Source organism: Lissotriton helveticus, chromosome 4_1 (genome assembly GCF_964261635.1).
Source record: "Lissotriton helveticus chromosome 4_1, aLisHel1.1, whole genome shotgun sequence".
NCBI lineage: Eukaryota > Metazoa > Chordata > Amphibia > Caudata > Salamandridae > Lissotriton > Lissotriton helveticus.
The window spans coordinates 1,119,368,213-1,119,385,039 of NC_136063.1; the positions used below are offsets into that span (position 1 = coordinate 1,119,368,213).

Below are 16,827 nucleotides of genomic sequence, written 5' to 3' on the forward strand. Positions count from 1 at the left end.
GGGACATAGACACACCGTTCACCACGGTGACGTGCACCATAGACGCATGGACTCGCATTGCGAGGATGCTTCGTACCACGCAGCTGTACTCACCTGCTATGCCCCTCTCGTATCACCCTGATATATCGCTTCTACAAGAGACAGGTTTTCAGCTAATGTGTAAGCGCCTAAAGGTGACTGCATGGGGGGACATGTTCCTCAACGGGCAGTTCCGATCCAAGGAACAGATGTTTCGGAATGCGGCGCGCACCCCTCTCGAGGTGTTCTATTACGTCCGGCTCAGACAGGGGATGAGAGCGCTCCTGCCTGATTTCCCGAGGGAACCGGATGTGGTTTTGCCACTTCACGCCATGCTATTATCCGATGGTCGTCATCTCATTTCTAAGATGTACAATAATATCAGACTCCAGCGCCTAGGGCCTGAGAGCTCCGCTCGTAGACAGTGGAGCGAGGACCTGGGCGGACTGGTCCCTGACGACAAATGGCAATACTGTTGTGCCGTCACAGCTCGAATTTCGCCTAGTAGCAGGCTGAAGATTATTCATTTCAAATTCTTACAGCGCTTTTACTATACACCTGCTAGAAAATTGCGATTCAGATTGGCGGACGACGATAGATGTGAGCGCTGTAGGGCAGAAGGGGCTGGATTCATCCACTTGGCGTGGGAGTGTCCGGGTGTACATGAATACTGGGTACAAGTACAGGAAGCTTTGCAGGCTATGACTGGAGGGGTGATCAATAGAGATCCGTTATTAATGCTGTTGGGATACACACGGGATGTCCCTAAGACTGTTCGCAGATTAGTAGATGTTGCGCTGCTGCTGGCCAAAAGACGTGTAGCATGTAGGTGGGGTAGGGGGAGGGCCCCAAAGTTTAAGGAATGGATTGCTGATATGATTTATTGCCAGGATCAGAACAATGTGTATGCTGATTTGCTGCCAGTACGAAGCCGGCCGGGTGATATATGGGGTCCCTTGCAGAGTTATTTAATGAAAGAAGCTGCGGGATCGGACGACTCGGATGCTGGCAGTCGAGAGTGACGGCTGCGGGGCATGTTTCGTTAATAATGACGAAGGTGCCTCTTAGAATCCTGTGTGGGAAGCTATACCCCTCTATTCCTGAGTACGGGTTCATCCCATTCTAAATACTAATGCACAGTGTGCAGTGGGTAGGAAGATATGACCTCGGCTGGGTGGCTTGGAACGGATTGGATCCAGGTTCGCTAGGGTGCAAAACTGTCATGATGCACAGGTCCACGACTATTGTTCATGTATCTGTATGTATTTGATGCCCTCCTGAGACGACTTACCTAGCTGTGTAATCTTACTATGATTTAATTGTTGGACCTTGTAATGTAGTACAGCTTCAGCACAGAAGACTGCATGGATCCGGCTTGCTCGGACTCGTCGATCACCGTATTTTATTTCTGTATTGGATTGGAATGCAATGTAGTTATGTGTAACCTAATGTGGTGCCACTCTCTCTCACTGGTTGTCAAGAAAACTTTATAAATAAAGATTTAAAAAAAAAAAAAAAAAAAAAAGTTATGCTCTAGAGAAGAGCCAGGTCCTTAATTTCTTCCTAAACTGCATCAGGTTTTTTATCTGTCTGAGATCGTTAGGGAGTTGATTCCAGAGCCATGCCGCTGTGACACTAAAAGCCCTTCCTCCAGATTTTATTTTCCTGAATCTGGGTGCTCTCACCAGTTTAACTGAGGAGGAGCGAAGATTACGAGACAGGACATACCGTTCAACTTTATTCTGCAATGGTAAAGGCCCAAGTTCATGCAGGGCTTTAAAAACAATATAGAGTGACTTGAATTGTATCCTCTGTAGGACAGGGAGCCAATGAAGCTCCAAAAGAGACTGAGAGGCTGAAGAGCCGAGCCGAGAAACGTCGGCTCGGCTGCTTTCCCGTATTATTTTGCAACCTCAAAGGGGTGTGCAGCGGCTATTAATATGCCGTAGTTCATCTCCCTAAGCCTCTTTACACGCACTGGTCCTGCTTAAGCACGGGGACACAAACAAGAGTTAACTTTAGACCCAGACAGTCCCCTGAGGATCCGGTAATGAATTAGAAAGGTGACTGAATGTCAATAGCTCGCTGTGAACTTGGGTAACCAGCTGAGCCCCACGCTTGCAAAAGCTGGCGGAGGTAATCAGCTTGACGTAGAATTATCTAGAACTTATGGGCATGAACATCGGTCCTCTGATTTGGCTGCTGCTTTGGAAAGATCGTCTAACACAGCAGCAGGGTCGGGTCCTGCACTGCAGCCTGCACAATTTACTTGTGCCATACACTACTGTTTTCCCAGACAAACTGGTGTTCTTGACTAGGGCATCATTTTTGCAGAATGTTGTGATGCTCTTTCATGTTGGACAATCGATCACCCTTCCAGTATTCTATGCTCCACCTCAACCCCTGGAAAAGAAAGAGAGGCTCCATCATGTGGACCCCAAAACAACTTAGCGCTTTTACATCAACCATACCAAGGACCATTGGGTGGACGATCAGCTCTTTATGGGGGTTCACTGGGGCAGATAGGGTATGGCAGTGCCATACCAATTTTGATAGTCCTCTGTTTAAAAAGCTGCTTTACATTTGCTATGAAGTAAGGTTGGGCGGAACTTGCACAGTTTCACTCCGTGGAGTTACATAAAAACTCAATGAGATCCGCAGAGTTACGCCAACGGGCAGAAATATTTATTTTGTGCTGCTAATTATGGCAAGTAGTGCGATAAGCACTGCAAATCAGCGCAAATGGCAACATGCAGTGAGAAAGAGCTTACTGCCATTCTAGTTGATTTTGCTGCAGCTCGAGTTGAAAATGAACTGGAGCGGCAGCAAATCTACTTGAGAAGCAGCCCTCTGACCGCGACTGCTCACATTGGAAAATGCTGTTAGGAGACAGCAAATTACGCTCTAATTTCTGGAGCCTTTCGGGAAAAACATCCGCCACCTGGCGATTGGCGGGATTTCTCCTGAATGTGCAATCGACGAATTCGGCCAATACTGCGGGCAGAATGTAACATTCCGCCCACCCCTACTAAGATGCAGCCCCCGGAATGTCTGAAGGTTCAGTCGACCAGAGCCAAGGCAGCTACTATTGCATTGGCATGCAGTGTAACCTGTTCTGGACATCTGTCAGGCGGTAACGTGAGCATCTGAAAGAAGCACGTTAGTAATACCCCAAGGTGTCAGACTGGATCTGGAAAGTTTTTTCATCAGCAGTACCTCTGCGCGTCGGAAAGTGGCGCCGGTCGGCTCCTCGTCCGTCGTTGGCATCTTGGTCGTCAGGATGAGGTTGCGGTAGCTACTTAGACGCCCCCTTGCGCGCTGTCAGTTCTTTCTCTTTCCGTGCCAGCCAGCGCAGATCCGGAGAGAGCGGTACCTCCAGTCACTTTTTGACTGACTTTTTCTCAACTATTGTCAACGTCTTTTTTGAGTCTACGACTCAAACTCAAACTCAAAAATTAACTTTATTTGGTTTATCGCAACCTTAAAGTATACATGTATAAAATGACCATCGGTATAAAAACAAGATAAAATTTGTATTCTTAAAATTTACAGATCCTAAAATGAAGACCGCCCATGTTTAATCTGTTTCACTGTTCGAGAGTAAAGTCTCTACCAGAGTCATGAATTTTACTCCAAGGCATATGAGGATGTTCGATGATGCGCCCAACCAGCTAGTGACTGCCTGCCTGCAGGTGCGAATTCTTAAAACGTTTAGGATTGATTTCAACCAATATCTTCTTTCGTTTTTTACTGTCTCGCACGTGCACATTAAATGGTACATACTTTCTGTGTGGTACCCACAAAGGCGGCATGTCTTTTCTTGCTGTTTACTTTTCCAAGTTGGAATTAGATCTTTTGAGCAATGATCACCCAGTCTATATGCCATGAATTTTAGTTTTAGCGATAGCCGAAAGTGAGCTTCAAGGTAAAATTGTGGTTTTAATCTTTTGTATGAATTGATTATGGACCAAGCGTGACGGCGTTTGGCTAATATCCTTTTGTCTTCTATCAAGGATAGTGACTTTGCATTTAGCTTGCAAACCTTATTGAAAGATGATCATTCCAAATGGCTGTTCCAAACCTCCTCGATCTTTAGTGACTCCAGGGCGATTCCCAAATAAGTGCCCCAAGTGTTTGGTTCTTTTTCTTCATATTGTTTCTTAATTTCCAGCCAACAAAGGTTGTTTAATGATCCTGTTTCTGATGCTCTAAGTATCCAACACCATTTTGCAAAGATTGCTTTCCTCTGGTAGACTTGATTTTGTAATCCAAATTCCAGGCGTGTTTGTGCTGGGGACGATCCTTTAAAAAGATTAAATACGGATTTATATACTCTAATGTGTAATTTATTTAGGATGTCGATTTCTTTCCCGTGCCATATTTCCAACCCATAAGACAAAGTAGGTAACAGTTGAGCTGCCATGACCTTTAGAAGATGGCCGTATGAGGGGCATTGAAGTTTCTTTTGGAGTAGTTTATAGGCGAAGGTCAACGATTGTGCTTTGGCTGAGATATCTCGTTTTTGTTCCACCATGGACATGTTTCTGCACAGTTTGATACCCAAATATTTATATGTGGTTGTCTGCTCAATTTGGATATTCTTTGCATACCATCTAAAAGATCCTTTATTCTGGCCCGCCAGTCTCACGACCTTTGTTTTTTTGTTGTTAAGTTCCAAACCTACTAGGTCGAAGTACTCTGTTAATTTGTTTATGACCCTTTGTAGCCCTATCGGTGTGTGGCTTAAAACCACAATATTATCTGCGTATTGCAGAAACTGAATTGATTCGTTTGCCAGTTTCGGGGGTGACCATTTGCCTGTAGCAGGTAACTGTTTAGGTCTGCTAGATACACATTAAATAGGCTTGGAGAGAGCACACAGCCCTGTTTAAGTCCATTTCTTATGTTTGTTTGTTTTGATATCCTTCTCCCATCTCCTAGTTTTATTTTGGCCCATGTTTCGCTGTATAAGGTGATTATTATGTCTATTAGTTGCTGCTGTAGGCCCCAAGATTCTAGCTTTTTCCACAACCGGTCTCTTGGCACTCTGTCAAACACAGATTTTAGATCGATGTAGCATGCCAGAAGTCCTGCCTTCTTTTTTGTGCTCTTTCTATTAACAACGACAGAACGGTGAGGTTTGTGGTGCATCCCATGCCTTCTCTAAAACCCGTTTGGAACTTCGGGACTATTTTGTTTTTATTTATTAATTCCTGTAGATGGCATAATATACATGATGAAAAAAGTTTTGCCTCTACGTCGATGAGGGCTATCAGCCTGTAGTTCCCGGGTTCCAATCTGCTCTCGTTTTTATAAATAGGGTGGAAGATGTTACCATGCCAGGACCGTGGTATCTTTTTATCAGTGAAGAGTTGGTTGAAGAGTGGGGTAAGATAGTTTGCCCAGAGGTCAGGGTCTTGTTTAAATAGGGCATTTGGTAGCCCATTGGGGCCTGCTGCGCCTTCGGCTTTCAATTTTTTTTATCAACAGAGTTGTTTGTTTCACTGTTGTCAATGGGGATGGCTCCGTAGGTGCCCCACTTGGAGTTTCTTTTTCCCATTTGTCTTTTCCATGTGTTGTTACTTCATTTCCCACATCCTTTCCCTTGTTTGTTTCCTTCCTTGATTCTGTGCACGGGGGTTGCAACGTATGGTTGTTGTATAGGGTGTCTATGTGTTTCAGCCATGAGGTTTCACTTATTCCTATGTTTTGCTGCCCACCAGTTTCTTTTGATAATTTGTTGATTAGGCCCCAGAATTCACTGCTATTTGGGAGTGTACTTGTCCTTAGCAGGTCTACCCGTATTTTCCCAGTATATAGCCTTTTTGCCTTTCCGCAATCTTTTTTATATTCTTTTCGCATTTTCTGTAACTCGCTATTGTCTATAACCACTCCCTGTCTGTTTATTGCGGCCTTTTGTCTTAATTTTTTGACAATTTCCTTTTTTTTGTCTCTTAGCTTTGTGGTGTACCATGGCAGTTTGTGGGCGTCATATGCATGTTTCACTGTTGGCTTTGCCGGAAATTTTTCTAGCAGAAGTGTATATAGATTTTCCCAGTTTTTTGCAAGCGAGTGAAGTTCCGGTGTCGGTGTATTTTCTACTTGCGTATACATTGTTTCCATTATCGCGTTTGTAATGGCGCCTCTCCATTTGAGTTTCTTTAAATTGTAAACTTCCGGGATTGTAGCTAACGACGCAATACTTGCTTTTTGTTGGGAGTTTAAATTCATTATAGTTTCTTGCGGGAAGTGGTCGCTTTCAGGTCGAATTATGATGCCAAAATGATTAACCAGCTGTATGAACTCTTTACTAATCAATGTGTAGTCTATTATGGATTTTTTATTTCCACACATGTAAGTAATTTTTGCAGGTTGGTCGCCCTTTGTGTTTCCGTTTAGCGTCATTAGTCCCAATGATTCCAGGTCGTTCCATATTGTTTGGATTTTGCATTTGTTACTCTTTACTCTTGTCAAGTTACTGTTGAAATCACCTGTAATCAGCATCCCATAGAATTGGTGAGTTATTTGTAATGTTTTTATTAAATTTAGAAGTTCTAACAGTTTATTGATTTTTGTGGTCTTCTCAGGGTGAATGTAGACATTTAAAATCAATAACTTCCACCCAACTTCTATTGTTGATTGATTGTTTTCTAGCTTTGTGATTTGTATCCAATTTACCTCTGAGTCCATTATCTCTGACTTCCAACTGAACTTGTTTGTTATAAATGTGGACAGACCCCCCCTTGGGTGACCATAGTTTGCTATTTTGTCCGCCATCACATGGTGTTCCTCATATCCGGCGATTTGTCTGGGGGTAACATTCCATGTTTCTTGCAAGAGAATTATGTCGAAAGAACCCAGGAAGGCAATTGTCTCACGATCTTGTTCCATGTCTTTAAAACCGTGGACATTCCAAGAGCAGATTCTTATTTTCCTTTCCACTTTCTTTCGATCCACGATGTTTCTTACTTGCTTTTTTCCTTCTGAACTACTTCCATCAGGATCGATGCGAATTCAATACTTGTGGGATCCAGGTCTACATCTGGTCGATGGTTTAGTAGTCCTGGTTTTGTACTGGTAGACACGGGTTCCCTCCTTATTTGTTGGGTGATTGTCTCATTTCTTGTTCCTCTTAAAATGGAGGATGTTTTTACTTTTATATTTGTTGCTAGGGGGGCCGTGCTGTTTAATAGTGGGTATGGATACTTTATTGGGGTGGGATATTCAAGTGTTATACCCCATGCCTCAAAGTCAGTTCTTGTGGAAAAGATAAGGTCCGTTGTCTCCTTTGATGCCCATGTGGTGCTACTCATTTCACAGTCAGGGTCCTTATTCGTTTGAACAAACTCTACTACTATAAGGTCTTTAGTTGTTATTTCCCTTAGTTTCTGAATCTCTTTGAATAGCCTTAGTATATTCCCCCGGTTCAACGTGTCCATTTTACCTTTTGTCGAGTATTCTGGCCTGAATAGTAGTTTACGACCTGTCTCTATGAGAACCGTTTGGGCTTTCTGAGTCCGACTAAGTTCACTTGTTTCCTCTGTTTGGTCTCGGTGGATGTCTTGCCTTACTAGTTTAACACTGGATATTTCTACTGGATTAGATCGTAATGATGACACCGCTTCTTTGTGGTACCATGGTGCTGGTTCGACTGGCCTATGCGTTGTAGTCAGCCTCTCAAAATACCTTTGAGTTGCCTTCTGGGGGGCATTATGTGTCCCTTCGTAGTTTCCTACCGTGATTGTTAATTTGGTATTGATGCTCATTGATTGCTCTGATTGCTCTGTTTGGGTTTTGTGGTTAATTTCTTTTTCAGATTGATTTTATTTGATTCCATCGCATTCCCCTATGGTCAACTTTAAATTGTCTTGCGCTTTAGGTTCTTGGGGATTTTCTTGTATTTGCACTTTTACCTGTGGTATTTGTTGTTTATTTCCTGATCCTCCTTGTGGTTTTGCTGGATCGTCCACTATTCTTTTTGTTTTATTTGCTGAATTTATTTTTGTGATTCCATCATCTTTTGGAATTCGTTGGGTGTTAGGCATTGTCTTTGCGTACTTTGTTTTTTTTGGCTGTTCAGTGTTTTCTTCTGCGTCGGCCTCTTGGTTTATTGCTTCTATTATGTCTGATTCTTCTCTCTGATCTATTGAACTCTTATTCCTTCTTTGTGCAAATATAGGATAATTTTGACTTTCTTGTTTGGTTTTGGAGACATTCTTCCTGGCTTTCCGTGCTCGTTTACGTTGCCTTTTGAATTGGGTTTCAATTATGACCGCTGACATATGTGTTTTACTTTCGCCTTGACCTTTTTCGTTTGTTTCCCTTTCTTCAGGTAGCGTTTCTTTCTCAATGAATGAGCTTTTGCCTTTTTGCTTTTCGGTCTTTAAAACTTCGCTCTTTGTTTCTTGGTATGAGGTTTCTCCAAAAGACCTTGTTGTGCGTGTCACGCGTAGGATTTCTGACAGGATTGATGGTAAAGTGGCCAGTTTATCTATTATTTTCCCACAGTCGCAGTTTGGTACCATTGATTTACCCTTTGTTTGTATTTCCTTTATTGTTTCTCTTGCAATGTGTTCTGAGATTGTTTCCAATTTGGTGTTTATTCCTGCTATATGCGTTGCGATTATATTCATTAGATCCACCTGAACTTCCAGCTTGTCGGATTGGAAATTTAGGACATCGATTGCTTGCTGTAAACTTTTTAGTAATGATTCGCTCCAGGGGACCATCTGTGTAATTATTGGATGCATCGGGGCCCCTGTCGTGGACTCGAAGCCACTGGCGGAGGAAATAGTTATGGCTGAGTGTTTTTTTGCATTCCATGTTGAAGGCCACTTTTCTTAGGTTTACGATCCTTCCTACTGGTTGGGCTGGATATAGATTTTTGGGGGGTTGAGGTAATTTCCCGTTTTTCTCCCTTTTCTATTATTATCGACCGCTCTATATCATTGTTTTCCTCTTGCTTTTTCCCCCCTGATTCCTCTGCTTTTTGTGTGTTTACCTCTAGCATCTTCAGCAGTTCTTCCTCGAAAATTGAGAAAGATCTTGTCCAGTTTACCTTGTGTGTATTCCCTTGGGGATTCGCTTGACATCCAATTTGGCTTTGGTCGTTTTTTAAAGTTAGGCTATTTCCATTTTCTTCAATGTTTATCTTGTCCGGTGTGGACATAAGTTGGCAGTTCGGTGCATGGATCTGAGCTGTTGTTTTTAACAACCAGTTTTTAATCGTTGATTTTTCTCGGGTAGTGTACCCATGCTGCCTTCCAATTCATTGCTTTGTTTATGTATAGACTGATTTTCTCGCTGTACTTGACCTTTTCCTTCCCTTTTACTTGGTGTGATTACGTTTATTGGTTTTAATGGGCTTTGTAAGCTTTTTTCTTCTTCTGTTCTCGCGTAAATTGCCGCCATTTGATCTTTTAGAAAATGAAATTTGTGCCTTAAGTTTTTCTCCCCGAACTTAAAAAGTTCTGGATCGGGGACTGGGATCAGGCTCTTTGGCTCCTTCTCGGCAATCTCCTTTGTTTTGTTTTTGTTTACTTGCTTGCTTCGGTCTTTTGTAGCGGCTCTTTTCTTATGTTTGTATGTTGGTGCCTGTCGAATTTTTCCTGACCTCATGGTCTTATTACAGTAACTCAAAGTGATTTCCTACTAGTGGGCTGACTTGGGTTCCTAAATTCAAAACTTGTGCGTGTTATGGTTTTTCCTTCCTGTGTGAGCGATATTTTGGCTGGCTTTAGCGTTTAGGTGGTCTGGGAGTCTAGCTAGAAAATGCCGATTTTCTTAAGTGTCTCTAATGATGACTTTTCTGATACCTCCTGATATTTAGGTGATTTAAATCCCTGTTGTTTGCTTGCTCTGACCCACCGGCGCTAGGTGGAATCACACTGCCCCTACTCTCTCTTCCACTCCACTCCTTCTGCCAGTACTGCAGTGGCTCCTTTGCCTCCCAAAGAAAGCTTTTTTCCCAGGTCTCTTGTCCCTACGCCCTGTTCCCTATGTTCTACTCGGGGAGACCTTTTCCCCCTTCTCCCCCTAGCCAACACACACACCAGTCAAAACACCACGGCTTACCTCCAAGCCTGTCTGCTCTTCAGGACACCAGCCCACCGACTGTCGCAGGCTAGCTGTTCAGTATGGCATCGAGTGCGTGGCAGTGTGACTGTGACCTAATTTGAGCAGCTGCCGTCAGGAAAGGTAGCCGTTTGGGTAATGGTGGTGGACATGGCTGAGGTGATGGCGAAGGGTCAACTTTAGTGGTCGGGCAATTTGGTAGGTAGAGATGGCGAGGGCTGCGAAGTAGCCGGCTCCAGATGTGCGCCTCTTCAATAAATAGGTGATCCTTCCCAATGGTGCTGCTCCTTGTGTTTGTTTTGTTTTTGGCTGGAGCTTAGACAGTAACTGGTGGGGTTTTTGCTCTATGTTCCAAAACTCCTGCACCCCGAGGGCTTCTCTGCCCTCTTTTGTTTTCGTTGCCTCCTCTTGGTGCCCTTCCGCCTCTCAGCAGGAGAAAGCAGGAGGGGACAGACGCATCTGTGGTAGGGCCGGGTCGGCTCAGCTGACTGCTCTGAGCTGTTTCCGCGGTTCCGTGGTCTCTGTTTCTGCTCTGCTCTGTTCCACTGGGACGCTGCCTCGGCCACTCACCGGAGTTCAAGCCAGCTGCCCTCTTGCCGCCGCAGACCGCTGCCCCACCGCAAATCCTCCCTGCCGAGCTCCCAGTCCCTAGGCTCCCCCGCGAGCTCCCAGCCTAGCCTGGCTCCCAGCACCACAACACCACAGACCAGCAGCTCCGCTCCGCTCAGCCTAGTTGAGCACAGCACGGCACACCACAGATGAAGAACACGGTTAGACGTGCAGGTGGTCAAGCAATGGCAAACACGGGGCCAGGCAAGGACCAGGCGTGGGTTAAGCTTCCGCGGGCTTCTGTGGACTACGGCATGCTTCCCATCAAAGGCTGACAGGGCAGGCTGACAGGGCAGGCACGGCTTTGACTGACAGTGAGCCGGCAAGCCGGTGAGCCGGTGGGGCCCGTTTCTGCTCAACCCGCTCGCCGCTCGGCTTTTCGGCGGGCTTCCCGTCAAGGGCAGACAGGGCAAACACGGCTTTGGGAGTCAGTAAGCCGGAGTGCTGGTAACCCGTTTCTGCAGCCCGTTTTCTGCAGCAACAGCTCGACCCGCTCACTGCTCGGCGTTCTGGCGTTTCTGGTGACTGGCGATTGCAACCCTCTGGCTCCCTCTAGCGGCTCTCTCTGCAAAAGCACCAGTCAGTGTCCTGGAACAGATGCATAGAATCATCTCGACTCCTGATGCCCTAGGGATGCCCTGTTTCAAGGCCTGTGGCTCCTGTCCCCGACTGATGTCAGTTACCGTGTTTGTCTTTTTTGCCTGGATCGCGACCACGACCCCAGTCATTTTCCGACTACCGTTCGATGGCGCAGAAAGCTTTGTGGGAGCGGTCCCGAAAGCTGCTTGAGCGCTGCTGATCAGCTCCACGCCGTTCGAGGTCCCGGTCACAAGGGCAGTCGAGGGACCGGTCGCGGAGCCATCACCACTCGTCCAAGTCATTGAAGTCTTCGCACTCGGGGTCGGGTAAGTCGAAGCACAAAAAGAAGTCGAAGAAGCATTGTCACTCTTCGACTTTTCCCCGTCGGTCGGCTGACGCGAGGAGGGATGGGGCGGTGCCCCTCCCGCTGCTCGGCGCGCGTAGCCCGAAGAGTGGACTCCGGGCTTCCCTCCCTTTCCTGGACCCGGTGCGACTCCGGTCCAGCTTTGTATGTTCTACGAAGTGATGCATGCCATCTTTGGGTGGCCAGAACCTGCTGGTACGCCTTCGGGCCCTGCGGACTCGGTTGGAGGGCCTGGGCCTTCTCTGCCCCACCTCATTACACCTCCACCGGCGCTGCTTCCTGTGGCACCACACCCAACTCCGATCGTGTCCCTGGCCGACGTCGACCCCGGCCTCCATCCCGAAGTGGACCCGGAGCCGGACCGACATCATACAACACCGGATCTGGTGTAGAGAGGGGTTTTTGTGCCCCTGTTCACTCCTGCCTTCCCTTTTCGGCCAGATTGGCAACTTGAGGATGAGGAGGAAGACTGGGAAGGGTCAAGTGACCCTTTAGCTGATCAGATGGGATCTGAGCAGGACTGGAGAGAGTAACTGGGGGATGCCAGTGTTCTTGACACATCTCCTGAACTTGGCATGTTGTCTCCTCCTACCGTGACGATGGAGGAGGGAGCGTCGAGCGCAGTGGTGTTGCGTAGGTCGGCCGAGGCTCTCAACCTCGAGCTTCCTACGGTGGCAGTCAGGACTAACTTCCTGACAGAGGTGCTTCCCTCTCACAACACCCCACCCCGGAGAGCTTGGTGGTCCAAGCCTCCACTTCCAAGAGCGCATTACCTACTGCCCCACCGGAAAGGGAATCCAAGAAGCTGGACCATCTTGGGAAGAAAATGTTCTCTTCCGCCAGGTTGGGACACATCAGTAAGCACTGCATGTCTATTGGGCTGTTATTCCCACTCTGTGTGGGATACGGTTGCGCAGGTGCTTCCCCAGTGTCCGGAGGAGGCCCAGACAGTGCTCTCCCAGGCTGTCGCCACCGGGAGGGATGCGGCTAAGTTTACCAACCGTTGTGGACTGGATACCGCCCACTATCTAGGCAGGACGATTTCCACGTCTGTAGCCATTCGTCACTACATCTGGATGAGGTTGACTGGCTTTTTGTGGGATGTCCAGAACACCTTGATGGACGTCGCCTTTTTGGTGACAAAGCAAACAACGCTCTAGAGCGTTTCAAGGACTCACGGGCTACTGCCTATTCCTTGGGCCTCTCCAGATGCCCTGCGCAGTGTGCTTTTCGTCCCTTTCGTGGTTTCAGAAGGGGTGCCTCACTTTGTCACGCCCAGAGCCACAGGCCGCAGCAAGTTACCCAACCTTCGTGTGGCCGAGGACTTGAGAACACCCTTCTTTGTTCCAGGGGCTAGCAGGCAGGCCAGTCCATCAACCCCCCCCCTTCTGCAGCAGCCTCCAAATGTCCTAGTCTGACATTTCAGGCCCAGTGAGCAGCAGGATTCGCCATCACCTCCCCCACTGGCGCACCATCACGTCAGACAGGTGGGTTTTGCAGATAGTCCGAATCAGGCTACTCCCTCCCCTTCGAGGCTACCCCTCCAGCCATGCCACCGCATTACCACTGCATGTTGGAGGATTATCTGGCCCTTCTCCAACATGAAGTTGCGGTTCTCTTGCCCAAGGGAGCCATCAAGCCTGTTCCTGTCCCAGAAGTAGGTTGTGGTTGTTATTCCCACTACTTTCTGGTCCCCAAAAAGGACAAGGGCCTGCGTCCTATTTAGGATCTCAGGGACATCACCCGCATCCTCCGAAAGGAGAAGTTCAAGATGTTGACGCTTGCGTCCAAGAGGGGATGATAGCCTGGGAAACAGAGGCAAGGCAGTTTGAAGGGAGAGGGTTGTTGAAGTGATTGTTGGGGCTTAAGGAGGAAAGAGTTTTTGAGATCGAGTGTTCATCATAGACTTTGAAGTTGGACCATGAGGCTTGGTTTTTGGGGGAAGTCTGGGAGGGCAGCGCTGAGTGGGGATGAGGAACAGGAGGGGTTTGGGAATTGGTAGCAGATATGAGTTCCTCTCCTAGGGCAGGGATTTTATCACAGAAGAAGGAGGAGAATTGCTTGCATGGGATTTTAGAAATAGGGGTTTCTTTGGATGATTTAGCCCCACCCATCCTCCCCATTCTGCGAACTGATTTCTAGGGTTAAGGATTTCCTTTCAGGGCCCTAGTTTTGTGCACCAGTGGTCAGTGTCTTGCATAGCTCTGCGTTTCTGGCAGAGAAAGTTGTGTACAGAACTGATGTCATCCCGGCGACCATGACACCAACAACGGACGCAGAGCCGACCGATGCCACCTTCCGACGTGCAGAGGTACTGCTGACGAAAGGTCAGGACTCTATAACTAACTAATGTTTCTTACAGATATATCGTTACCGAAGGTAAGTAACTTGTTCATCAATCCATATGATCAAGAAGCACTACTTCCTTCATAGCCAAGTCCAGTGGGAAAGGCACTTTGCCTTCGTTGCAGTAGGATTTTACGGTCTGAGCCATTCCACTGACCTAACATATTGGCAGGCACTATTTTGGTTTCTATTTAGAAGGTGAGGAATCTGCAGCTAGAAGTATCCATTGAAGAACAAGTTACTTACTTTTTGCAATACTCTTGCTGGTGGATACTCTATCTACCCACAGATTCCTCGTGACCCTCCCACCTCTCAATTTTCTGGAATAGAAGCCTTTTGCCTTGTATAATAAATATCAGTTTAGAGATCTGCACAGTGTCACGTTTTGATCAGTTAGCAAGCTCGGTGTGCAACAGTCAAGAATGAAAATGACATCCGCTTGCTTGGTAGCACTTATTTGTGTCAATGATATCACTCTAGGGACGGGGCGTAGTACCCGCAGAGCTGCACAACGCCTCGTGCTACGGCACGGGAGCAATGCAAAGAAAAATATTCAGATCCTGGGTGTCATCTGGAATTTTTCACAAGGTGAGGAATCTGCAGTTAGAATATCCATCAGAAAGAGCAGTACTTAATTTGAGCAGGTGGTTTTCGGTGCTCAGCACCAGCACCTAATCATCAGCACCAGCACTTATCCTGAACACCAGTTAAGGACACATTAATTTACGGGGTGATTAGGTGATTTGCCCAGAATAACAGGCTGTTGAGATGACGTCTGGGACTCGAACCTGGCTCCCCAGCTCCGAAATCTGCAGCTTTGGTCATTACGCCACATCCTCTCCCACTTTCATGGTTAGTGGTTGGTTCTGTTTTAGGGGAGGCTAACAGGAGAAATGGGTTGGTGCAAGCTGCCTCCTGATGAAAGCCCCAGCACTTATTGTTTTCCAAATTAACCACTGTACAGGAGGTAAGTAACTTGTTCATTATGCCCGAAAATAGTAGCAAGTGAAACAATGAACGAAAATATACATGCCTTTCTTCCCTTTACATGAGAACCTTTGAGTTACAAGTGTTAATGCAGCCATGAATCGCCAGGTTCAGTGATCTTCACGCTCGTTTCATTTGGGTCACTGTTGGGTAATATTGGTGCTTGTCAAACTCAAAAGTGACATTCATAAAATCTTTGGCATTTTGGTACTCTTCTGCATACTGTATAAAACGTGCCTGCAGGGAAGCGCGAATTTATATGACGAACTGACAAGGTAGTTGTTTTTTAATAAAATTCAAAATGGCAGTTTATGGATCAATAGTCCATTAGCGATGGTTTAGTAGTTAAATGTTTTGTGAAAATGGTAATATCGTTTTAAACTGTGCCTCGGTCATGACATGATTTGTTTTCTTGTTTTTTCGGCAGAGTCAGTACAAGTTTGTGTGCGAAGCCATTCTGCGCGTTTACGAAGAAGGCTTGGCGAAACCTCTGGATTCCAGCTAGTGCGGCTTTGAAGCAAATTCCCTTTTTTTTATCTTTTAAAAAACATTGATTCAAAATCATCGTTGGCCTCATTTCTGTAGGTGACCTGGGAAATCATCATACTTCAATGGGGGTGACAGACGAGCACATCTGAACTATGGCACTTTAAATCTATATATAAGAATTTTGAAATCATGTAAATAGTAAATGTCTGTATATAATGGATGCGTGTGTCCTTCGTTGTGCATACTGTACTGTACCAAAAGTGCACAGGAGACACATCAACCATAGGAAAGCTGGTGTGTATTGTTTACCTCGAAAGAAAAGTGTATGCAGTGCAGAGTGCTGTCATTTACGAGGCCAGCATTTTGCAAAGGGGAGGAAAGCTCTGTGTATATATTTTTTTAAGAAACACTGGAGAGCTACTAAAATGGGTAAATGCAAATATGAGCATGCTGAACTGTCATGTCTGCAATACTTTGTAAACACTACTGCAAGTAGACACTGCCAGCTAAATTCTAATCTTCCAGTCAGTGCTGTTGGCCAAGCAACGCTCACTTGTGTTTTGCCGGCCAGTTCTGAAGGCAGTCTCAGAAAAGAGTGGGCACAACTCTCAACCTTATTGGACAGTTTGTGTAGTCGATGGATTTCTGTGCACCTTGGACTGTCGAATCTCCTCCGAGTGATGATCAATAATGTACAGCTCATTTTATTTTCTCTGGCATGTCCGATGTATCCATTTTACACATAAAGGTGTGAGATTTACATGTGCCCTTCACTGAATGCGTGGTCTTTTTGTGTCTGTCTATTGGGGTTTAAAAACCTGTGTACAAACCTGTGTGCACATCACTCTGGCCTGTGCTCTAAGGAGATAATATGTCCACGTCACTGCTTTCAGAAGCCCACCTTTAAATTGCTACGTGGAACAATGTTATTGGGGGTCTTCATAACAATGTCTTTACATTGTATGAATCTTTTTAGCGATCCACCGAAAAGTTATTGGAAGTATAAGGTTCTCACATGGACAGGGACTTTGGTCAAACAATGGAATTTGTTTTACGAGCAGCCGTCATTAGAAAGGGTTTTAAATTGTTCTAATGTGATTTTAATGTGATGCAGTGTCCTGTTCTATCACAGCGCGCAAGTCTATTTCCTGGTTCAGGGTGCACTTTAGTTTATACCACTTGCAACTTTCTCATTTTAAAACAGAAGTTAAGAGTATTATCTAAAGTATTCTGGAATCTGGGGGGGATAGAACAAGTAGACTGCATACGAGAACTCTACTCACACAGTACGGAGTGTGTCATTGAAACCCATCAAGTAGTTTCAAGACATAGGGGCCGATTAGGATGGCGGACGGACTTGC

General features: G+C 46.0%; 1 protein-coding gene across 6 annotated transcripts in view; it reads left to right on the forward strand.

Annotated features, from left to right (window-relative positions):
* The window catches only part of PTPN3 (protein tyrosine phosphatase non-receptor type 3), a 1,880,479-nt gene extending 1,864,240 nt beyond the window's left edge, over nucleotides 1–16,239 (forward strand). For all 6 annotated transcript variants that reach the window (XM_078687727.1, XM_078687724.1, XM_078687726.1 and 3 more), the window contains one exon: nucleotides 15,405–16,239. In XM_078687727.1, the coding sequence (XP_078543853.1) occupies nucleotides 15,405–15,482 (78 nt within the window). In that variant the 3' untranslated portion in view covers nucleotides 15,483–16,239. The remainder of the gene's footprint in view (nucleotides 1–15,404) is intronic.
* The last annotated feature ends 588 nt before the right edge of the window (nucleotides 16,240–16,827 follow it).